The following is a 25,478-nucleotide window of genomic DNA, read 5'->3' on the forward strand; positions in this document are numbered from 1 at the left end:
TATGCACACTTACAACAGGACTTCTTTTAAAGGAACCCTGGACATAAGTCATCAAGATCAAGGCCTTTAGTTATAAACTTGCAAGGTAGATTGCATTTTTTTCAGATAGTAATCATTACAGAAAGGCTACTGCATCCTGATTAATCTATTTAGCATTTGGAGGAAATAACCCAAACCCACTATGAGCTTATGGATAAATCTGAGAGTAAAAACTTATCATTACTTTACCTTGTGCAGCAATGAATTTGTTCTTTTCTTGGTAGCCCTGGGGGAAGGGGAGAGTGAGGGAGAAAAGAAAGTAAAAACCAAAAATGGATTGGAAATGAAATTCTTCAGATGCCCAACCAGTTAACAAAGCCTCCCTTGTGAAAAGGTCCGGGTAATTAACAAGAATTTCCACTCTGGAAATTTCCAAGGGATTAGCTTTGGATAACAGGAATCAAACATTACGGAGATTACCTGATCTAGGTAGTCTTCTCAAAGTAAACTATTAATGATGAATATCCAAATACCAAATCCTAGGCTAGACTTTGTTTCTGACACTCTCTCAGAGGCTGACAATCTGGGTCTTAGTGTTAATGAATAAGAACCTTCCAAGAAAGAAGCATATGTGGTGGTTCTAGACATGAAGCTGGGCCCAAACTAGGGAGGAAGTAGTTATTTTCTTGATGCTTTACTGCGGTGCAAAAACTTTCTGGGAATAATCTGTGAGTATGGGGGGCCAGTTCCTAGCGTTCTGGATTCTCCACTAAAGGCAGTGAGAGAAGACACAAAGAAGCCTGGGGATACAGATAAGGAGCCTCTGAAAAACTGACAACAGGTATAACTTCCTTTTTTAGTCTTTTTTTTTCCTTCTTTCTTTTTTTAGTCTTTATTGTTGTAGTTATACATCTTTTCAACCTCATTGTTCAAATGTAGTGTTCACTTGAGAAGTCCTAGATAAGTGAAAAATTACTTTATTTAAAGACTGTGAATCACCCTCTGCTTTTCAGACAGCAATAACACGCAATAACACGGGCCATGAGGGAGGCAATTTCATGAATGGGACACCAGGTCACACCAAGGTGATGATGTGAAATACAAGTCTGCAAGGCAGTGACAGAATAAAGAAGGGGGCATGAGTTTCAGAAGCCACTTCCTACTCCAGTTTAAACCAGAGCAGGGCAGGGTTGCCTCCTGGTACATCTAAACTCACATCTGAAGAGAAAGCTTTACGCCTTGAGATGGACATATTTAGAATCAGCAATAGGAAGCCTGTTAAAACTTAAGCTTTAAGTTCTGATGTTTTAATCATTAGAAGACAGAAACTGAGAAAGCCTTACTTAATTCAGGATGTTGCATTCTGCTTTAGTGTTAAGCTTGTAATTAAAACTGGGAAACTCTAGGAGTATGTTAAGCCATATCATGTCCATGCTCCATGAGAAGTCACTGCTAAACTGTCACCGGAGCACATGGGCCATAAATAGTTTGAAGGCACACTGGAAGACCCAGCCCCAAAGTGCTTCCTGCTCCACCTTTACCAGGAATGTGCCCTATGTCCCATGAAAGCATACCTACATGATATGACAGCACTGCTTAACCAATTACATATAACTAGAATGAAGGAAAACTACTGATCTTCCTTGTGTTATGTTGATGAAATGTGGCTCACTGGTTCCTGAGATGTCTTTGAATTCTGAAAGTCAAATCCCAACTGACTCTAGATGGTAACTACATTCCTAGTAGTTTAAAAAAGCGCCCACATCTAAAGACCCTATACACTCTTAGACATCTAAACGTGGGTGAGGAAATCAATGTCTTCTAAGACTCCAGGCTGGAAGCCCACTTCCCAACTGTGCCACTGCCTGTTTTGTTTCCTCCTGTGACCAACGTCAGGTTCACTTTCAGATCTTTGTGTTCCCCAAATAACAGGTTCCAGTCTCCATGGACTGTAACCACCACTGTGATGCCCGGTACCACTTCCCCTCAAGACCCATCTGTGACCTTAGTTTTCTGTGATGTTACATATATTTGTGAATATACTGACCACTGAATTGTAAACTTTAAATAGGTGAAAATTATGATATATGAATTATATCTCAATAAAGTTGTTAAAATGTTTTAAAACAACTTGGGGTGATGATAGCATAACATGGTAAACTTAATAACTGAATTCTATACTTCAAAATAGACAAATTTTTGTTACAAAAACTATACTTCAATGAAGTTGGAGAGAAAAAGGGTTTGGTAAGTGCAACTGGCAGCCTATGACAAACAGCCTTGATTTACTTCAGCAAACACTGTCCACTCCTGTACTCTAAGTCCAAGGCACATCAGCTCCCTCTTTCTCACCAGATGTCTCATCTGCACTTAACTCTGCCGATCCCCAGATGCTTCCTCCATGCTTCACTCTGCCCTCTGAGATGCTCTTCTCTCCCAGTTTCCCTTTATTTCATTTCATTCATCAGTGCCTTCTGGCTCAATATACCTGGCAGAGGCTGGTGGGTCCCAGGGTCCAATCTTTTTGCTCTAAAGACATCCAAGACCATGGCTTTGGAATATCTCCTCTGAGCTCCAGATCAGTATGACCAATTGTATGCTGGATATATCTATATGGATCATCCTATTCTCTACATGCGCTCCTCTCTCAAACATACAATCAATCACCAAGTCCCGTTAAATTCTACCACCAAAGTAGTTTTTACTTTGTTGCTTCCTCTTCAACTGTTCTACAGGCCCTCATCTTCTGTAACCTGTTACTGTAACAGCCCCCAGTTGGCCCTCCTAAATCCATGTTGCACATGGTAACCTAAGTGACCAATATACAAATGCGACCATGCCGCTCCTTGTCTTTAATACCTTCTGATGTTACCCTATTGCCCAGAGACTTAATCAAAACCATTAGCTGTACTGAAAATTTGCAGATTCGAGAAGGTGTCTCACTCAGCACCCAGTCCCACCCACTGCTATCTTAACTTTCTTACTACAGAGGCTGAGAAACTAAAAGCTACATTCCCTACAGTCTCCCCTTGCAGCCCAGTTTTGCATAGTCCTACCTTCTTCCTAGCAGATGCTCCCACACAGGACCGACAGTATAGTGAGCAACATGAGATAGTTGCTGTGTTAAGAAGATTTGGTCTTTGGGCAAGCACGGCAGCAGAAGCACCCAGTGCTTCTGTAGCACCTGTGCAGAAGTTTCACTATGAGAGTTACATGGGGTAGTTGGGTGCATCTATGACTGCTCTATTCTTCATTGAGCAGCACCTTAGCTTGGTTCATTGGCTCACCCACTGATTTTATAAGCTACCCAGTATTTTGTCATAAATCCCTTCCTGCTTAAAAGAATACACAAAGAGTGACCTGTTTTTTGTCTGCAACTAAGAACCCCAATGGATACACCTCACATTCGATGCCTTCTAAGACTGAGTTCCTACCAATTGCTTAAGCTTCACGCCCCATGACTTCCCATCTTGTACCTGTATCATCAGAGACTGCTGTTTCCAATCTCTGATTTTGCTCATGCTTCTCCTTTTGCTTTTAAGTGTCTTCCCATCTTTCTTCTCTTGAACTCAGACTTACCCTTCAATATTAAGCTCTACTGTATCACCAGATTGGCTGAACATTTCTTTAAATCCCACAAAACCTGGCCATACTTCCTTCACACACATTGTACATTACAGAAAACGATCTACCAGTGTGTCACACCAGGGACCATATCTGATTTCTACAACCTCTGTGTCTACCCACAGTGCTTAGTATACAGCAGGTGCTCAAAAACGGAGTTTAATAAACTGTGGAACCTATATCTTGTTTAATCCTTGACTCTTACTTGTGGATAACTATGTGGTTTTTTTTCCCTTTTCTATTATCACTGAGTTCATAAGTACCCCAAATTTAACTCTCTTCATCTAAACTCTCATCTCACCGATTATAATTCTCCAATAACCATCAAGGCATTATAGGATGCTCTATTGTGAGCTCCAACTAAACATGGATAAAGGAGGCTTATTTGTTCCTAGGGCCTTGCTCCTCATCACCATGTACAGACCAATCTTATTTGCTTACCAGCCTTAGCATCCAACCAATTTTCATCTGTCTCTATTTTGATGTGGGAAGGAGCCAAGTTGGTTATGATGACAGACACTGATAGTTACTAACTCAAAAGCCACTCCTTCCCTTTCTTCCTTGACATCATCACCATAATTTTTTTTACATACAATATAAATGCTTTATTAACAGTGAAGTATAATCCCCCTGGGCCACGTGGTCCACCCAGACATCCAGGACCCAGGCACAAACTCAGCACAGCCTCTGAGCATCTCACTCTGACTCCAACGGGGTGAGTATGTTGCCCCTGCACATAGGACCTTTCACATTGTGGATTATGGAATGGCTAGTGTCATCCATGAAATCCACGTGCACTGGCCCTGGGAGCTGGTCCCGCCTAGCACCTTGGTGACCCTGGCTAGCTTGACACATTGCACACAACTCATTTCCACGATGGCAGTGGTAGTCCAGTGAAAATCACAATTTTGTTTGGACATTTACCTCTACTGGCCTGGAAGGTGACCATTCCCTATCCCCAGAGGGGTAAATCATAATAATTCTCAATGCCCTTGCCAGTGAGTGAAAAGAGGGTATAAGCATGTGATATAATCCTGGTCTGTTGGCCCTAAACAGCAGTGTATAGGGAGGCTTCTGGGAAAGGTGATATTACCTAATAAAGAGAAAAGCATATGCAGAAATGGTCCTCCTCTATGTCGTTCCTTATGTTTACAAGGAATGCTTGAAAATACTGCCAGCATCTTGTGACCATGAGACGTTGCTAACGGACTGAAGGTATCAGAGTAGAAAGATGGGAGCACCTGGTTTCTTAGGACTGCGACTCAGTCATGGGATCAGCCAACCCTAGAACTGGCCTTCATCTGCCTTCAGATTATGAAATAAACATTTCTGTCTAGACCACTTTCATTTGAGTATTCTCTTAACTGCAGAAGAAAATATTCCAATTATTTTTATACTCTCCTGCACAATATTAAAGCCAAGTTGTTCCTCCCAATCTCTTCATCACAATCCTTGATGTAAGTCATAGGAACCAAGCTGATTACCAGCCTTTCTCCATTTTCTTTATCTACCACATTAATCATTTCTCTACCAGGGTTCCTATCTTTCCAACTACAAACATGTGACCATCATTGTTAAACATGCCGAAATTGTTTCATATCTTAGGTACAACTGATAGCTTATTTTTTTGTCATAGCTTCTTGTTCTTCCATCTTTCTTCTTTTCTTATCCCAACTCTGTTCTTCCACATTCTTAAGACCTCTAGTTTCCTGATCCCACCACGTTTTCCTAACATACTAGTTCATTCCTAACATCATTTCCTTTCTCTACTGAACCTGAAGCCCTTGGCTACCTGAAGTACCAAATGACAATACCCAGTCCCTCTGTCTGAGTATCATATGTTCTTTACATGTCACCAAGCCCAGGGTACAGCTGGAGAAAATCATAAAACTAAGGCCCCTTTACATCAATGATTTTCATTTTAGGTATGCTTTCACTGAAGCCAGACGTGCCTTTTCCCCCCCTTTTTAGCTTTCTTACCTATCTCAGAAGCTATTCCAAACTTTCATTATTCTCGGTCACAGTCCCATCTCCTTCTTTTAGCAGGTAACCATGACTTTACTTCTTAGAGAAAACAGACGGGTTCCCTCAACTTGCTTTACCCACTACAAAACAACTATCTATTCTATATCCTCCTTTACCATCAATCCCAGAGGAAGAAATCTCTCCATCAGTAATCTTTTTTAAAAAAATTGTGGTAAAATACATTTAACATAAAACTGACCATTTTAGCCACTTTTGTGTGTACAGTGTTGTGGCATTAAGTTTATTCACATTGTCAGGCAGCCATTACCAACATCCATCTCCAGAAATTTCTCATCTTCCTAAACTGAAACTCTGTATCTATCATATTAAACAATAATTCCCTATTCTTCAATCCCTCTAGCCCCTGATAACCACCATTCTACTTTCTGTAAATCTGGTCACTCTAGAACCACACTGAAGGGGAATGATAAAATATCTGCCCTCTGGTGACTGGCTTATTTCACTTAGCATAACATCTTCAAGATTCATTCATGTTACAGCATATGTCAGAATTTCCTTCCTTTTTAAGGCTGAGTAATATTCCACTGCATGTTTATACCACATTCAGCTTATCCACTCATCTGTTAGTGGACACTTGGGTAGTTTCCACCTTTTGGCTGTTGTAATAAATGCTATGAACAGGGGCGTACAAATTCCATCAGTATTCTTCTCAAGCACCCTGCTTTAGTAGTCAGACTTGTTTTTGCTAGTGTGCACTTTTTCTTCTTTTTTTTAAAAATTAATTAATTAATTTTTTAAAAAGGTTACTTTATTTTATTTATCTGTTTTTAGAGAGAGGGGAAAGGAGATAGAGGGAGAGAAACATCAATGTGCAGTTGCCTCTCATGCACCCCTAACTGGGGATCTGGTGTGCAACCTAGTCATGTGCCCTGACTGGGAATCGAACCAGCAACACTTGGTTCACAGGCCGACGCTCCATCCACTGAGCCACAGCAGCCAGGTCTCTGTCTTCTTTTTAAACTCTCTTTCTTTACTAGCTTCCTCCCCATGCTCTATAAAACATACTCAAGTCTCTCACACCATCTCTACAAATATTCTCTAAATCACACCTAAAAACCTCCTCCCAGTTTCAATTCTTCCCTCAGCCTTGGTTCACAATAGATTTAGCTGGTGTCAAGTACTCTTACCCCATTCTCCATTATTTTTACTCTTACCCCATACTCCATTATTTTTACTTTAGCAAGTCCTGCTTTTGTTTTCAGTTTTCTGAATAAGCTCAATAAAGTATTCACTGACTCTTACAATGGTCATTCAAGGTAATGATGAGAAAAGCTTGAGTTCCTTACATTGATGAATGAAGCATTGATATAATCAGAATCTGGAACTCCTTCAACTGGTGTCAGATGGACTCTAGAGTGATCATCTAGAAAAAAACAATAATTAGTATTTAAATATTAATTAGTACATATTAAAATAGTTAAACCCAATTTTATTTCTCAGTGGTCCTGATAGAACTTGGCCAGATGAGACATGTGTGCTATGTGTACAGAGATACACACGTATAAAGATGTCACTGCAGCACTATTAATAACAGCAAAAATTTGGACACATCTCAACCATCATTAGGGGACTAGTTATATAAATTAAGATATGTCCACAATATGGAATAGTAAGCAGTTGATAAAGAGGAAAGTGAACACTTTTGTTTCTCAACAAATGAAATGACAATATGTATCATTAAAAGAAAAAAAGGCCTGAGCATGTATAAAGTGTACCAATTACATTTTAAAAAATATGTAATATATACACATATTCAAACACAAATAAGAAGATATAAGTACCTATAAATGCCTAGTATATGATCTCTAATATATTATATATCCAAAAATATACGAGAAGTTTTTTAAAAATGAATTATATATGTATGTATGTATAGGGGTGTGTGTGTGTGTAAGAAAAGCCATTATAAAAATAAAGCAAAATTCAAACACTTTGTTTTCTTATTCCATTGGATTATGCATATCCCATTCTGGAGCCCACTGGCCTAGAAAAATGTCTGTTAGGCTACAGATCAACTGATTAGTCATGGCTAACTCTGGGAAGGAGTTATGAAGTGAAAGTACTATATTAGAACTTCTTTGCAATGAGCACTACAGAAAACCATTAACAGCAACCCACTTCCTATCTGGTCTGAATGAAATTGCCCTCCTTAACCTTCTAGAAACTTTAGGTCTGCCAGAAAAAACTTGGTTAAGCACTCCAATTGACTCTGTGAACACCTGGTGTGACCTGGGGAGCCATAAAGGCTATTTTAGCTTGACAGAAGGCCTGATTTTACTCTCCTTACCAACCCTCCAATGATGAATTGCAAGATTCTTTCTGGCATCAGAAAAACTGGCTAGAGATGCAGTTTCAGGTTACATTCCAAGATACCCTACAAACACTCACAAGGCAAGATGTTTACATATCGATTTTTTTCCTTATTTTCCTCCTTGGAGGCAGCTTCACAGGTGGCTTGGATAGGACAAGCAGGGAGAGCCTGAAAGGTTAAGAGAAATTAGAGGATTTACTAATAGGCATACACACCAAACATGCAAATTGCTACACCAAATCCCAACCTGGCAGCAAGTTCTACCTTTTCTTGGGGGAAAAAGATGGGCCCAAGTGAACATTTATGGCCTAACACAGAGAGTGCACCTCTTAAGAGCTAGCGAGTTTCTTAAGAGTTTACCACCAAGAAACCCCAGGGAGCAGGATGCCCTTCCTGTTATTCTGCAGGATGCTCTTTATACAATTACTAAGTGGTTAAGGGCCTGTTACAATGCTGGGTCAAAATGGACCACCCCTGTTAATAGGAGTGGGGACAGAACTGAAGGCATGAGCCCTTTATCCCCATGCTAACCATCATACAAAGATGAGATGCCTCTGAGTGAACCAAATGGGAGAGCTTGGATGGTTACCTGAGTTAGTTCTCTCTAGGGCCCTGACAAAGGGGCACGGTAGCCCAGCTTCTAGCATCATGTGGCAAGGAAGCAAGGACAGGTGTTCACATGGATTTAGCAGTTAGGTAGAAGAGGATTTGGATGAGATGACAGTGACTGCCGCAGCAGTTTTGAAGCAAATGTATATTAAGTAGGTATGTGGGTAAGCATAAATGGTTTGATACGAGATAGTCTGGAATGTCTGAACTTGAGCAAATCTGTTAAAACTGTTTAGGCCCCTGGCTGCTGTGGCTCAGTGGATTGAGCATCGGCCTGCGGGCCAAGTGTCGCTGGTTCGATTCCCAGTCAGGGCACATGACTAGGTTGCACGTCAGGTCCCCAGCTGGGGGCACGAGCGAGAGGCAACCACACAGTGATGTTTCTCTCCCTCTCTTTCTCCTTTTCCCTCTCTCTAAAAATAAATAAAGTAAATAAATTATTAAAAAAGCCTTTTTAGGCCCAAATATCCTCATCTGTAAAACTGAGATGCTAATATCTGCCACATAAGGAATAAATAAGATAATCTCATGTCTGGCATAGAATAAGCATTTAATAAATAAATTTTAAAAAGGGTTGGAAAGCTAAACCTTATTATTTGAACTGTTTTCTTCTTTTATGTTCCATATATTCAAAGCGAAGAAAGCAAAAAGGGAAAGAGTTTAAAATTCTAACCTAGAAACCTTCCTAATAAGTGATTTGGAAATATGTGTTATGAGACTTAAAAACATTCATAATCATTGATCTAGCAACTCCACTTCTAAGAATTAAGTCTAAAGAAAGAAAAAAATCTTTGTTAAAATTATTTACTTCTCAATGTTTAGAATGAGCCAAAATTGAAAACAACCTTAGTATTCAACAGTAGGGAAAGAGTTAAGTAGATTATAGTTCCTGTATTATTTTTCATTTACTCTTTTAACAAATATATATTGTATACCTATTAGATATCAGGCTAGATACAGAGCAAACAGTTGTGAATCAATCATATACACAGTTCTTGCTCTCATAAACAATACAAACTTGTGGGTAAAAGACGGACATTAAACAAAACAAATGAATATAGAATTATACACCATGATAAATGCAATGAAAGAATAAAATGCTATTAGAGAAAGTATACCCAAATTTACATTAAAGGGTAGATCTCTATGAGGATGGATGAGTATGGAAAATAGTGAGCAGCAGCTGTGGTGAGTCAGGCAGGAGAAGGCTTGGCTTGTGGGAAGAACTAGAAGGTCAGTGAACATGTTATGTATAAAGTGTGATCGGTGGGTATGGCAAGAGGAAGTGGGAGATGAGCTTGGTAAAGTTAATTCACACATTTCTACATAGGTGCTTCAATAGGGAGCTATAATTTAATTTTAAGTATATGAGAAAACCATTCAAGGTTTTTAAACTGCAATCCAATACTCATGTTAAAGAATCACTCTGGCTGCTACATAAAAAATGGACTGGCAGACAAGAATAGAAACATGGAAAGATGATGGTACAAGGAAATATATGCATTTGAGATATATTCTGAAGACAGAATGAACAGATTTAGAGATGGAATAAAAGGAATGTAGATTGGGGAAAGAGACAGGAATGAAGGATGAGTCTTAGGTTTCTGGTTTTGATAATTAAAAAAATGATTAAATAAAGGAAATGTCAGCCTAAAAGGAACCAATTTTGCTAGATGAAAGCAAGAGCTCTAAGAAGGGAGCAAATATATTTCTTGGGAACTGGCAAGACAGAGTGATAGGAGAAATTAAAATAAAAGATCCTAAGATAAAGGGAGTCAGGGTCTCATAGTCCATCTGCCTTCACTTATTCAAGATTTACCTTTCAGAGTTAAAATCCTGGAGGTTCTGCATGCTACTTCATTAATAGAGGCAATTTTCTTAGACCCTATGCTCCCAATACATAAGGGTGGGGGAGAGAAGTATCCTGAGCAGGGCTCTTGCACATGGAACAGAGACCCTCCTTAAGACTGGAATGCTCCCCCTGACTAATGTGGCTCAGTTGGTTGAGCATTGTCCTGCCAAATGAAGTGTCAATGGTTCCATTCCCGGTCAGGGCACAGGCCTGGTTGCGGGCCAGGTCCCTGGTTGGGGTGCATGCAAGAGGCAACCAATAGATGTTTCTCTCCCTTTCTTCTTCCCTTCCCTCTCTAAAATAAATAAATAAATAAAATCTTAAAGAAAAGACTGGAATTTCCCAATTCACCCAGATAGGCTAGATTTCCACATGTTTCCACCCTGGTACAGGGCAGGATAAGATAGTTTTTTACTTTCTAAAAAAAAAAAATTATTCATTTTTAAAGAGAGGGGAAAGGAGGGAGAAATAAGAGGGAGAGAAACACTGATGTGCAAGAGATACATCAATCGATTGCCTCTCACACGCCCCCAACTGGGGACCTGGCCACAACCCAGGCATGTGCCCTGACTGGGAATCGAACCAGCAACGTTTTGGTTCGAAGGCCGGCCCTCAATCCACTGAGCCACACCAGCCAGGGCTAGATAAAACAGTTTAAAGCTCTCACAACTAATCCAGAGGCATTACTTTCCTTGTATGTTCCTTGTCTAAAATGACACAGTACAAAGACAGTGACAGCAATACTTGAATGTAATTCTCAGGGTCAGTAACAACAATGACCACACCTCATAGTCCTATCAGCATCCTAGCTTCCCAAACCATGACTGAAAACAAACAAACAAACAAACTAGGTCTCCAGTCACACTAAGGCTCCTAAAAGGAAAGTGAGGATGAAACAAGAGCCATTGTTTGACAAGAGGAAAGAAAGGGCTTGCTCTAGAGAACATGGCGCTAGATACAAAGTGTCAGACCGAAGAGCCTATGTCAGGGATGAAAACAAGGAGAATCCTACTTCCTTTCAGTTTCTACTCTGAGAAACCTAGCGCACAGCTAGGAAGAAGCAGCGGAATTAGAAGGCTACAGGATGCTACCTTGTCTCAAAACACTAGGTGGCATCGGAGATCATTTCATCCCTTGCTTCAGCTTTTACTAAAAGCAAAACTGTATTAAGCCATTTTTTTAAATCCGTTTTTTAAAAATCGCTTTTCCATTTTTTTTTATAAAAATAAAAATATATCCATCACACGGTTTAACTTAGAAGTTCCCTTTGGAACCTTTCCATATTACATAATACTCTTCCTTCTCTCACAAGTAAACTTGGAATTTCCTATTTATTACCTTGCTTTAATTTATTTGTATCCCATACGTCTTGTATCCTTAAACAATATTTTCACTATTCTCTCTGTTTTCTGGATAAAAATTGATTCATAATCAAGTGGTAACTTTCCCCCTTCAAAATATGATGTTCTAAAGATTCACCTAGGTTGTTTAATGCAGCCAAAGTTCATTCACTTTACTTTGTAGTGTTCCATTTTGACTCCATGCCAACATTTATTTATTCATTCTACTACTGATGAATATTTGGGTTGTTTATTATGAACAATCATACTTTGAGCAATAACTGGTATGTGTTTCCTCATGCACAAATGCAAGCATTTTAGGTATGAGTATCTATAACTTTACCAGATAAGGTCAAATTGTTTTTCAAAGTAGTTGTACCAATTTATACTCCCATCAGCAACATAAAGTGTTCCCAGTTGTTCTGTATCCTCATCAACATTTGCTATTGTCAGATTCTGAATGTATCAAATGTTGGTTTAATTTACATTTCTCTGATTTATTAATGAAGTTGACCTTCTTTCCATCATTTACTGGTCAACAGGGTTTTCCCCTTCCGTGAATTACCTAGCAAGTGTTTTCCCCATTTTTCTACTGGATTGCTTGTTTGTTTTCTTATTAATTTGTAGAAGTTGTTTATGTATTCTGGATAATCATTCTTCATTACTTGTGTTACAAATATTTTTTTGCCAAGTTTGTGGCCTGTCCTTTCATTTTCTTTATGATATCTATTTATAAATAGAAATTTTGCATTTTAATGTAGTCAAAGTCAGTTAATCTTTCCCTTTATCAACATTTTAAGTCTTAAGAAACCTTTTCTACTGTGAGATATTTTCCTATATTATTATCATCGCTACATTTCATCATTTTGTCTTTTAGATTTCAGTATGTACAATACCTGGGATTGACTTTTGTGTTTGGTATGAGACAAGAATTCAATTTCATTTATTCATTAGGATGACTCAATTGTCCCAGCACTAGTTACTGTAAAGAACATTCCTTCCCCCACCAAAACTACAACAGCATTTCTGTCATTAACTGGCTTCCATTTACACATAAATCTGCTTTCAGGCTCTCTATTTTATTTCATTGACCAATCCATCTATCCCAGTGCCAATACACAACTATCTTAATTACTAGATTTATAATAACTCTTTATATCTGGTAAGGCAGGTCTCCTCACCTTGTTCTTCTTCTTCAGGAATGTCTTGGCTATTCTTGAATCTTTTCTCCTCCATATAAATTTTAGAATCAGCATGTCAAGTTCCACAAAAAACCTGTTGGGATTTTTATTGGAATTGCATTGAATCTACATATCAGTTTGGGGAGAATTGACATCTTTACAATTCTGAGCCTTTTAATCCATTGATCTCATCTCTTACTAATTTAAGCTTTTTTTCTTTAATGTCTTCAAACATTTTAATAATTTTCTCCAAAGATTTTGTAAATATTTTGCTAAATTTATTCACAGGTACTTAATATTTTAAATGCTACTATAAACAGCTATCTTTTAAAAATATTATTAAAATAAATAAAATGAAAATTATTAGATTCTGATTGTGGCTTATGCATAGAAAATGCATTAATTTTTAATGCTGTTTTTCTATCTATTGATCTTGCTAAAATATTTAACTTACTAGTTCTAATAATTTATCTGATGATACTTTGTATTTCTTTTAGGACAATATTCTATTCTGTGAAAAATGCGTATTTTGTCTCTTCCTTTCCAATCTTTAATACCTTTCATTTCTCTACTTGCCTCAATGTTCTGCCTAAGATCTTTAGTACTGTACTGAATTTCATCCATTCACTTTTATGTTTGAATCCCCTTTTAAATCTCGCAACCTAACAGCTACCAGTGCCTAAAAATTCTGCCATGATGGGGAATCCACTAGCTTCCAAGGCAGTTAATCTCATCTTGGAGCAGTTTGTTCGGAAGAACCCAATACTCACACAATTTCTTTTTACTTCCCTTGTACTGACTAGTGTAAAACTCAGATGTTCTCAGGAGCCTTCTCTGCACCTTGGGAATCCTGAACCCCCAATTTTCTGGACTGTTGAATTTGAAGCCCTTGACAAAGAGCCAGCTAATTCCTATAGGCTTTTGGCTTCAATTCATTTGTTTAGAGACAACTCATCAATGTAGATGCTATTGTGCCTCTGCCTCACTCCGATGACATACAGTCATGTCACTAGATCACACACACATACTTTTTCATCTGGAAATCCAAGAGTTAAGCTGTCTCTACTAAAGATGTAGGGTCCTGAGCAACGGGATGTCACATTTTGCAATGCACAGATTTTAACCGTCTCACTGGCTCCACCTCATTCCCTCTCTTTTCTCCCTCATCCCCTTCCTCTAAAGAGCTAAATTTTCTGGGGTTTTTTATTTAAGCTTTGAACATGCTTTAGGGACCTCAATAAGGGGCTTTTAAAAGTGTTCCTTCTGAAAAAATTCACTGCTTCTTTCTAAGACAAATGCTGGCCAATAAAAAAGTTCCAGCTTATAACTCTAGGACTAATACAATCTCATGGAACTTTCAACCATGGTGGGGTTTCATAAAGACACTACACACTCTCCTTTTAGCCTGTGAAATATCTGAAAACAGCTGTCATGTCCTATGCCTATTGTTCCTTCAGCTGTTCATCCCCACAGTACATTTCTTCTCCAAAACAACTTTCCATTTAGTGTTATTCCTTTTCACAGAGACCTGACTACAAAACTCCTGGCACAGTTCAAGCTAGGGATATCAACTCTTTATTCTACTTGCTATATATCCATCCTAAAGCTAAGCTCCATTAGCTTTATTTACTATATTTTTAAAAAACCTCTGCTGTTATTTAAAAATATGCTTGCTGTAAAAGAAAGTCAAATAATTTAGAAGAGGAAGTTCCTTATTATACCTCTCCTATATTCTACCCCTCCTTATAGGTAACCCATGGATCACAGTTCACAGTATTCTTCTAGACTTTAAAAAATGTGTTAACACAGTCATACACACACACACATTTTAAAAAAGGGGGTATGATACCATGTACAGTCCTCTGTGATGTGTTTTCTCCATTGATAGTACAACTTAAGAGATCTTTCTATGTCAACACATTTTAATGACAGTACAGAATTTCTTAATAGATAAGAGACATCATTCAGCCATTCTGCTACTTTTCATTTTATTTTCTTTGCTGCTATAAATAATGCTATAATGAACACCCATGTACAAATGCATATCTGGTTTTCTGTTAAGAGTCCCAGAAGTTAAGTCAGGTAATGTAAGCATTTAAAACCCTCTTGATACTATAAAATCACCCTTCCAATTTAAACTCCTTCTACCTGTGTATAACAGTATCTGTATCCTCATACCTTCATCCAAACTTAATATTAATCTTTTACAATTTTCATATCTGACAGGCCCAAAATAATGGTTAGTTTTAATCTGGTCTTCCCTGATTACTAGAGATAGAGTTGAACTTTTTTTCATGTTTATAGGCCATTTGTTTTTCTTCTGTGAATTGCCAATTTTGCTATAGCAATATTTACTTTTTCCTCACAAGTCTGTGAAAGTTCTTAATATATTACGGAAAATTCTGTCTACCTGTGGCGAATAGCTTCTACCAGTTGGCCGCTTTTTTTATGGAGAGATTTGTCATACAGACAGTTAACATTTTAAATATATTTACTATCTTTCAATCTATTCCACAGTGGCTTCTGAACCCTGTGTTTTGCTTAGAAAGGCCCTCCTTACCTCATGATAATAAAAATGTTATTCAAATGATAATAGACACAGATTGGTGTGTTTACCTGTGTGTTATTCATCAGCCTCTTTCCTGACAGGGCTGATGCAAGTATGGTCACACTTGCCCCACACAGATTCTCTCTGCCAGGATTTTGAAACCCCAAAAGAAGCAGAGGCTTCCTGAGAGGGCCCCAAAGCCAGCAGAACAGAGCGTGCTCTGTCTACGGGTTGGTAGTCTACCTCATCTCTTGGTTCTGCCAGCTTCCCCAGTTTCTCCCCAATTGACACTTCTGTTGTTTTGCTTATTTTAGTTGAGTTGATGTCCCTGGTTTTTAAATAAAAGACCGTAACTGACTTAGCAGTTAGTATCAGTGAGTGGGTTGTAGTTGAGAGACTGATGGGGGAAATGTGGGTGATGTAAACCTTGATTCCCGTGTTCAGATAAAACAGAAAGGAACTATCAATCAATTTTCAGGATGGGCAAGAGCAAGCCACTCAATAGTTTACAACTGCACAGCAGTTACTTCAGTTATTGCTTATAATCACCTGGAATGTGTTTCAGCTGGTGGTAAATGGGTGCGAGAGTCCCAATATAAGATGAGAATTGTTGAAATTGAGGAGTAGGATTACTTCTGACCATATTAGATAACAAAACAAGAAAAACCCCAGTTCCAACATTAAATGCTCATCTCCACAAACAGCACAAGACTCAGGGCCTTTCTATGACTTGCTGTGTATTTTGCTGAGCCAAATGTTAACATTTCAGAATTTTGCTGTTTGCCTAATGTTAATGACAATGAAATTCATTTTTCCTGGGTTGATCATGTGAAAGGGCCTTAGGTGAAACAACTGAAATGATGCTGAAAGGAAACAGAGAGGCTGAAGAAGGCCAACTTCTAAAAATCTCTATCGCATCTTGCTTTCATGATGAAAATTTCTCCACAACCCAGCTCTCATTGCTCATTGATAATAAAGATGCTAGCATAACACAATCTAGACGGTAAAATACATAAACATGGTAGAAAAGCAAAGAGCTAATAGAAGAGACAGCAGAAATTCAATGAGCTGGATCATCAAAAATCATCAAAAAAAAAAAGGGAGAGCATAATTTTCGGGTAAAGCCAAATTTATAATTATGGTATGGTTAACTAAACTTCTGAGTTAGTCTAATAGCTCGGAAAACTGGCCATGGTTCTAATGGTGGGCTAGAGTGGACAGTGGAAACCTGGACTGAATACTGGATTCAGCGAGGTAACAATGAAAAGCCAGAGAGTCTTTGACACAAAGTAGAGGAGATCAGTGTTACAAGGGATCCAACGGGCTCAATCTTCCTATTGATACCTTCACCATGTCCCTGATGGGACCCACATGTGTCTTGCTGCAGAGTGTACACTGTTGAAGAAAGCACTGGAATCTTTCAGAAGTACTTTCCTAGTTGTCTTTACTACAGTGAGATGCTGGTGGAAGGGACTGGCTTCAAAACGGGATTCCTGATCTTAGTGGGGTGGAATGAGCCTCAGAGGCCAGTCGCCAGGGCTCAAACATCTCTGGTTGTGGATAATTCATTGTGAAACTCCCAGTAATGAAAATGGCAGATGCCAGCTCAGGTCAGTTGAGGAGGCCTGACTAGAATGCCATGCTAGAGAAAGGACGCCTTCTCACCAACTCCCAGGCCTGGGTCAGTTTACAGACCCAAAACCCTTCAACGATGGGCACATGTAAGGAAGAACCCTGCCACAGCACATCAACATTCATATGACATGAACCGTCATCCTCATCTTCCCCTAAGAATTTGCAGCCATTTACCAGGGTAACTTCACTAGGTAAAGGGAAGTACACCATTGGAGCCTTCGCAGGCCAGCTGATAAAAGGAGTTTTGGACTGAACTGGCCTCACGTTAGGAACTACTTTCCTGATGTATGGTTGCAATAGATATCGAAAGCAAGTAGCAGAATACCCACACTGGTCCCTAAACCCTTTGGATAAAGACTATTATAGCAGGAAGAGCAAATGCAAGTTGCTGGAATAGTAATCTCTCTTTACCAAAGGATAAGTCCCTAGGTGAGTCACAGAGATTCTAAGTGCTATAGAAGACTCAAAAATTGCAGGACAAAGATGAGATAATACATTTACATGTCTAAATTTAGTGATGGCAATAAAGTGAACACTCAATAACTACTAGTATTAGCTTTTCTGATGCTTCCTATTACTCCCCATGCAAGCTACCAAATAGACTAGCACAAAAGATTGACCGTTTTTAAGATGTCAGTAGATTGTAATACATGAGCTGCAGATATGAAGTTGCTTTTCCAGATGTACTCTCCTTCCTATAGATTAAATTAACCCCTGGTCCCTGGAATATCACTATTAATGAGGCATGTTTTTTCCCTTTATGGTGCACAAAGACTATATGAAGAAATTTCCCTTTCTCATGGCTGGAACAGCCTCAGTAATAAGCCATTTTGACCTTTCTCTGCTATGATCTGGTTTATCAGGATTTTGTCTCACTGTTTCACAGGACATCACCTCCACAACTATGCTGATGACATCAAACTGATAGGACTTGAAGAGCAGGATGTTTTGTATCTTAGATGTACATGCTAGACATAAAAATAAAAAAAATAGTGGCCTGCCATGTCAGTCAAGTTTTCTGAAAGCCAAAGGCTTGCAAATATCAAGGCATCCCCTAAGAACAAGTTGTTGCTGCTCCCCACCCCCATCCCAGAAGAAGAGTCATGCTTGCTGGGCCATCTGGGATTTTGGAGACACCTGCTGAGGTCCTGCTTTGACTCATTTATTGAGCGATCTGAAAAAAGAAGGCTCTCTAGATGATCCACACCAGAGAAATTGGCACTGGTAGAGCCTATGGGACTCTGAGTGTCTGGCTAGGGTTGAGCAGGAGAATCATACTGAAAAACCTTAAGATTTGGGGACAAGACTGTGACCTTGTCAGCAAGATTATTTTCTTAGCTTAGCACTGGACTCTGGTAGCACTGTAAGTCTGACCATGGGACACTAGATATTCAAATAACTTTAACTACCCATCATAAACTAAATATTGTGTGACTCAATATGCCATAAATTTGGACATGTCTAGCAGAATTCTACCACCAGCTGGAAGTGATGTGTACCGAACACTTGCCACACACCCATTCCCTTCAATAGACACCTTTGACTTCCCAACAGAATCAACAGTTGGCTAGTGTACAAATGACTGAGACATGCTAGCCTGTTCTGGAGGTAGGCTGCTGTGAGATAATCTATGTAAAGGATGGCTCTGAATGGGCATAAAAGAGAAATCCTTCCAGTGAACAAAACCTCAAGCAAGGGATCTCACTGTCTTATCTCAGAAGCCCCCAACCTTTCTGGTACCAGGGACCGGTTTTGTGGAAGGCAATTTTTCCACAGACGGGGCAGCAGGGGACAGGCAGTGGAACTCAGGGAGCTCAGGTTGTAATGCGAGTGAAGCTTTGCTCACTGGCCCACTGCTCACCTCCTGCTCTCCTGCTGTGCGGCCTGGTTCCAAATAGGCCACAGACTGGTACTGGTGTGCGGGGCCTGGGGGTTGGGGACACCTGACCTATCTCTCTGGAGGTCAGGATCTAAACCAATCCCTGGGTAGTGGATTACTGGAACAAGAAAGATAGGAAATATTTATACTCCATGTGTATGTTCACCAGAGGGCACCCACTAACAACCCAGGAGATACTGGTCAGCCCTTTCCCTTACATCTCAGTGCTGCTCCAGTGAGCTCACGAACGTAGTGGCCATGTAGCACAGCAATTGGCTCTCACCACAATATCTACTGAATTTGTCTACCATGCCTCTAAGAATACGACCTCCATCCAGAGATTTACTGGAATGCTTTATCATGGGACCTCAGTGACTATTACCTCCAAAGATCTCATTTCACAGAAAAAGAAGTATGGCCATGGAGTCACATACCCTAGCACCCAGAAGCAGCTGGCACTATAGACTATAAAACAGTAGATGTGTCTGTTGGAGACCTAGCTATGGTGCTGAGGCTGGGATGCTATCTTGTGGGATGGGGTAAACATTCTCAATCAATAATGAGCAAAACAGTGCTGTTTTTTCAACAGCCAGAAAAAAGGGTCCAAGTTATTCTATTTACTCTTGCCCAGTAAATGGACTCTTGCTTCAATTCCTGCTTCCCTCCCCAACTATAATCCACACTGTGGCTAGTGATTTTCTCAGAGTGTAAATCTGACCACATTACCCTCTGCTCCCCTAAACCCTTTACTGTTAGAGCAGATGAGTGGTGATCTACTCACGTGATAACTACCTCCTTCCCTCCTTGCTACTAGAGCTCCAATAATCTGGACTGGTCTCAGTGAGTTGCAGTAAGCCTATTTATCTCTTGCTAATGACTGTTTTAAAAAGAAGTATGTGACAAGGGAAGTCTCCAGAAACTTTTGGGAAGTTTCCCTCACTGATAAAAGGAGACACACAGGAAGAAACAGTCATCTTTTTTCCATGGGACCATGTGATACCTCCATGTGGTGCCTAGAACTGGGGCAGCCAGTTTGGTATCAGAAGGGAGCCAGCCTAAGAGACAAAGCTGATACACATGGCTGAGTTGAAAATGTGAAGGAGACTGAGTTTGCCAACGCCCAAGGTGATAAATTAGCCAACTCTGGAACTGTTCTCCTTAGGTCCTCAAATCTATTCCCCTTTCCCTAATCATAACCACCTTACATCAATCTCTCAGAACCTCTGGTATCAACAGCTGTTACAGCCCCTAACTGTATTCCCTGCCCCTATTCTGATGTCCCTGCAGGCCATTCTCTATATATTAGTCAGTCCTTTCTCCAAAATATAAACCTGATTGGTCCATGGTTCTACTTCTTTCACAACAATCGACAGGATCTACAGTCTGGCTAGTTTTCTTCCACAGTTTCATCTCTTACTATTCTCTTGAGTCTTTGCCCTTCAGCCACAAATAGCCCTTCTTTATTTTCTGTATGTGCCTTTCCCTCACTCACCATCACTACTGACAGTTTGCTCCTGTTATTTCCAGTGTCTGGAATGACCCCCTTTCCCTAATGTCTTTGTCTATGACTAGGCCTCAATGAAAGCATCATTTCTTCAAGAAAGTTCTGACCTGGGATCAAAAGTGATTTCCTGGAATCACCAACTGGTAGATTCACAAACATATTTTGCTTCCTCAAGGGAGTTAAAAAAAAAAAACGAATCTAAATTCCTAAGATGAGGCCTTTACTCTGCAGTCTGCCATGGTCCTCATTTTCCATACTAAACTACTCCTTCTCTACCTAAGACACCCTGAGATCCCTTTTCCAGCCTCCTATTACTATGCACCAGTCCTTCATGTCCTATATTGCTATTTGAACTTTATAGAGTTATTTTGGTTCTTGTTTATGAATAGTGAGTTTAAGTGTAGGAACTGGATCTATTTTTGCTCCCCAGCAAATCCCAGGCTCCTAGCACATATTAGATGCTTAATAAGTATATACTAAATAAAGTAACAGATGAGATGATGAATGGATAGATGGATGGGTAGATAAGGGAGGCGAGGCAAATCTTTCTTCATTTCATGTCCATAATCACATTGGAAAGGAGTCAGATGAACTTGGTAAAATTTTTCTCACCTCTTACTCCATTAAAAACCTGTTTTCTCCCCCAAGACCTTAGGTCTGCTTTCCTCCCTGCTGACACACCAGTCTCAGCAAAGAACTCACGTTGAATTCCTCTCTGAAGAGCTTATTGTCATCAGCCATTCTCCGGTTAATCTCCTCTTCCAGCTTGTCCACGGGCAGGGGTGGATACTTCCTGTTGGTGCTTGGGGACCTGGCCAGAAGTGGCACGCTCTGTGGTTCTGCAAAGCACAAGGGGGAAGGTTGGTCAGGTGTCCTGGGGACCTGCCCTTCTCTGGAGACTAAACTGGGGATTCTATCTAATGGACTGAGCCTCCAAGAACTAGGGCTGCTCCCTTCAAGTCTTTTTCTTTTTCCTATTCGGATAAGGAAATTCCTAATTTCTTGATTTTCCTCTTCACGAAGGTTCCCCATGCCATTAAAGGGTTCCTTACCCACATCCTCAGTGCGGCCATTGGATAAACGGAAAGAATTGGAATGGCTCCCAGCTTGCTTGTATTTCTTAAACCTAATGAGAAGATGTTCATAGTGAAAAACTAAGCACAGAGGCAGAAGAAACCAATCACTGACTTTGTATTTCCACTTATTAATACAGCCTTTCTAAATTTCCTCCACCAAATAAACGAGCTCTTTTAAGGACAGGTCCTGCACGTGCTGAGGCAACTCCATTCAATGGTGCTTCTGCTCACCATCAGCACACTAGAATTCAACCCAGGTAACACCAACAGTATACTGTAGCTTGTATGGCTCTGTGCAGCTCCAGTTCCAGAACTTACTGGGGATCACAGCCATACCAGGTAAAAAAGGGATGAGTGGGGAGAAGAAAGAGAGAGAGAGAGAGAGAGAGAGAGAGAGAGAGAGAGAGAGAGAGAGTGTGTGTGTGTGTGTGTGTGTGTGTGTGTGTGTGTGTGTGTGTATTGGTATGGCAGAGGGTGGTAGATAAAGACTCCACATCAAACAAAAATTCTGGTATTCCCCCGGTGCAACCAGGGAAAAGCCCAGAACTTCAGATTGGCTAAGCATAGGTCTGGTCTAAAGTCACCTGCAGAATGGTGGAGACATATGACAAATTATAGGGGTATACAAGGTTCCCGTCTCTTTATCCCTATAGAAGAACAGAAGGAGCACACAGAGCAGCTTAAGCCAAAGATAAGGGCAGAATTAAACCCAATTAGTCAGGGTAGTAACTTGAACAGGAAAAGAATGAATACACTTCCTTCTTTCCTCCTTTGGGTTCCCCTTTCTTGCTTTTGTTCCCTTGAGTAGTATTATTTAGAGGACCCTGAAAGAGAGTAGGAAAGGGGAACCCTATATAACTCACATGGTATAGTTCAGAACACCAGGACTTGGGGACAAAGCCCTACTCAGAAATAACATAGACCTTTATTAAGCATATAATCTCCACCAGGGCACTTTTAGGGATTGCTTCAATAGGGCTACATATGAAGATCTTAAACAACTATCAGTAATAACACAGACTATGGCTTCTTTCCTCAACCTCTAAACCACCATCCTGGACTTTAGGTTGGATTGGAGTTGGGGGGCTGGGTCTTAAGGAAGACTATGTGTAGCTTGTAAACCATTTCTAAGTAGAATTTTAATCTTAGGAGCATGATCATGAGTCATTCCCCTATATCCTATTTATTGTCCTTATCCTACTGTCTTCTGGGCTGTGTGCTTGAGACTATGAGATTACTGAAACAGAGTTCACGAGAATGGAGAAGCATCGGCTCATATGCTCACCTTAACATATACAGAACTATGATAATGAACACAATCACTAGCAGGGAGGACAGGGCCACCATCACTGCAATAATTGGAGTCTCATCTGAAATTGAGAGAACAAAACATGTCATTATCATTGTGTGCAATAGAGGGCTCAAGCTGACTGCTCAGGACTTGAGGTCAGAGTAACAGAGTGAGAGAGAGAACACTACCACTGCTACCCCATCTCTGATTTATTATACATTTGTTTTCTCTCTTCCTGCATTTGAATAAAAGTTCTTTGAAGGCAGAAACTGTGTTTTGTTAATTGTTATACAGCCTAAAACAGTGCGTAGTACATAAAAAATGAAATTTGAAAGCATGAACACATCCAATCCTGATGGCAATCTGGGTATGAGGGCTAACAATGTACTCTCTCCCCAACCTCAATGGGCTCCATCTAGAGGAAGATGGGAGAGAAGGAAAAAGGACAATTTTCCTATCATAAACCCAAAAGGTTTCCTGGCACAGAGAATACTGTTCCTGATTAAAGCAAGGAGACATTATTAGATCCCAAAACACTGTGTATCTATAATGCTGTGTACTCTTTTCTACTCCTTTCCACCGCCACCTTTTACCAGAACGCCAACTGCATCAACATCTGGCTTAGAGATATATTGGAAGGCAGGCCCTTGGATTTCCATTGCATAGGGTTTGGCTTTCTTTCTACCCAATACTTAGCCTTCTTTCTCATGGCAGCTGACAAAGTGTTGACTTATCCTCCTCTGCCCTCATGCCCCTACCACAAACTATACAATCAGTCTGAGTTTGTAACTATCTTTGCCATTTTCCATCCTGCTAAACGGGAAGACAAGTCTCTCCCATGTGAAAGTCAATCCTGTCTCACATACTCTGGATTACATTCACTATTGTCACCTTAAAGACTTGTTTTCTTGATCTCATTTACCCTCCTCCAGTCACCAACAGCCCCAGGCTTCACAGTTAACTTCTCACAACTTCTCTAATTCTTTACCTCCGGGTACTCCTCATCCTCAGTGCTCCATTTAAACTGCTCATCAAGGACACCAACAAATAACATATCCCCATCCTCATCTGACTCAACCTCTTAGCAGCACTCATTTAAAAAAGTATTAATGGACAAACAACTGTATGCCAGGCACTGTTCTAGACTCTGGGAATAGAAAAGCAATCAAGCTGAGAAGTAACGGAATCCGTAAACACATAATTTCAGATAGGGTAAGTGCTATGAAGAAAAGAATAGTAGGACTGATCCAAGATGGTGGCAGAGTAGGTAGAGGGACACTTATTTCCTCTCAGGATCAAACTAAAGTTACAATATAGAACAAGTATAGAACAATAAACCTTAGTAACTAACTAAAGACTAGCTCAACAGAAGTCTTATAAACAAGGATTTACAGAAGAAGCCACATTGAGACTAGTAAGAAAGGCAGAGATGGGAAAAGGGCTGGCCCTGCACTCAGGTATGTTAGCTGATAATCTGAAGGGATGGCTCAGGTGCAAAGGTCCCCTCTGAGGAGCAAGGGATCTCAGTGCCAGAGCTGAGAAGAGGTGCCCATACAGCATTTGTTTGTGAAAATAAGCGAGGATTCTGTCCACCAGGGAGAGACAGGAACATGCTAGAAACCCAGGTACACAAAATTTCATTCGCGGGTACTCAACCTGAGCTCCAGCAAAGGAAAGGCAGCTCAGAGTGTTGTGCAGCTTTGGGAAGAAGACTAAAGAAACAGCTGCCAAAATTCCTATGATGACTCCTTTACCCACAATACCAACAGATGCTATCTCTCTTGGGTCAAGTACTCCTCTCCATACAGCATCAGCCTAAGGGAATGCACTATCCCCCCTCTCCCAACTCCCTATGGCCTTGCCATGCAGAGCTCCCCTTCCTCCGTATGGCTTAATTTTGGTATGTTTTAGCCTGATGAACTCTGCTGGCCTCAGTGTGATGACGCCCTGAGACCCTGACCCACCACAAAAGTCACCATTCCCCTAGACGGTGGCAGTTGGCCTTGGTGTACTCTGAGACTTTTGCTTAAGCCTCAGCTCCAGCACTGATGCCAAGTCTGAATTTTTATCAACCTGGTGAACACTACTCACCCCTACCTGGTGACTAAGAACCTACCTCACACAACTTGCCTAACAAGCAGCTGGCAGTGGATCTCAGGGTGCCTTGGGCCTTTTGCTGACCTGCCCCCAGACTTGGGGCTGGTGGAAGCCAGACTTGGTATGCAGCTTGGATCCTCCCATGCACACTCAGGCCCAGTAGAAGCAACCACAAACTGTGGATCACTCTGTAGTTCCAAACGAGTAGGCTAGGGCCAGTCACAGGAAGTGCCTGACATTGATCTGCACTGGGGTCCCTCTCAAGAGGTCTCAGAACCAATACACCTAGTGGTGGGTTTCACACCACATCAGAGTACAACCCAATTGGCTCCACAAGTGGCACACCCAAAGGGAGCTCTTGGCAGGCACCTGATCCTGCAGGGGTGACTTCCTACACAGCTCATACACTATCGTTAGGACTGATCCTTGTATCAGCTAGCCTGAGTGTCAGCCCCACCCACGGACATGCCAGAAGCAATCAAGACTCAATCACAACAGGACAGCTC

General features: G+C 40.5%; 1 protein-coding gene and 1 pseudogene across 4 annotated transcripts in view; both read right to left on the reverse strand.

Moving 5' to 3' along the window:
• The window catches only part of PTPRA (protein tyrosine phosphatase receptor type A), a 126,042-nt gene that overhangs the window by 19,194 nt on the left and 81,370 nt on the right, over nucleotides 1-25,478 (reverse strand). For 3 of the 4 annotated variants that reach the window (XM_090286132.1, XM_090286131.1, XM_090286130.1), the window contains 6 exons: nucleotides 22,870-22,954; nucleotides 21,561-21,634; nucleotides 21,211-21,347; nucleotides 8,038-8,128; nucleotides 6,936-7,012; nucleotides 229-265 (listed from right to left, as the gene is read on the reverse strand). In XM_090286132.1, the coding sequence (XP_090142258.1) occupies nucleotides 229-265; nucleotides 6,936-7,012; nucleotides 8,038-8,128; nucleotides 21,211-21,347; nucleotides 21,561-21,634; nucleotides 22,870-22,954 (501 nt within the window). Of the gene's footprint in view, nucleotides 1-228; nucleotides 266-6,935; nucleotides 7,013-8,037; nucleotides 8,129-12,942; nucleotides 13,037-21,210; nucleotides 21,348-21,560; nucleotides 21,635-22,869; nucleotides 22,955-25,478 lie in introns of those variants that run through there. The other variant, XM_090286133.1, reaches the window with a different exon arrangement.
• Nucleotides 4,300-4,472, reverse strand: LOC150003316 (small ribosomal subunit protein eS28 pseudogene; annotated as a pseudogene).

Source organism: Furipterus horrens, unplaced genomic scaffold, assembly GCF_987537825.1.
Source record: "Furipterus horrens unplaced genomic scaffold, mFurHor1.1.pri manual_scaffold_8, whole genome shotgun sequence".
In the NCBI taxonomy this organism is placed as follows: Eukaryota; Metazoa; Chordata; class Mammalia; order Chiroptera; family Furipteridae; genus Furipterus; species Furipterus horrens.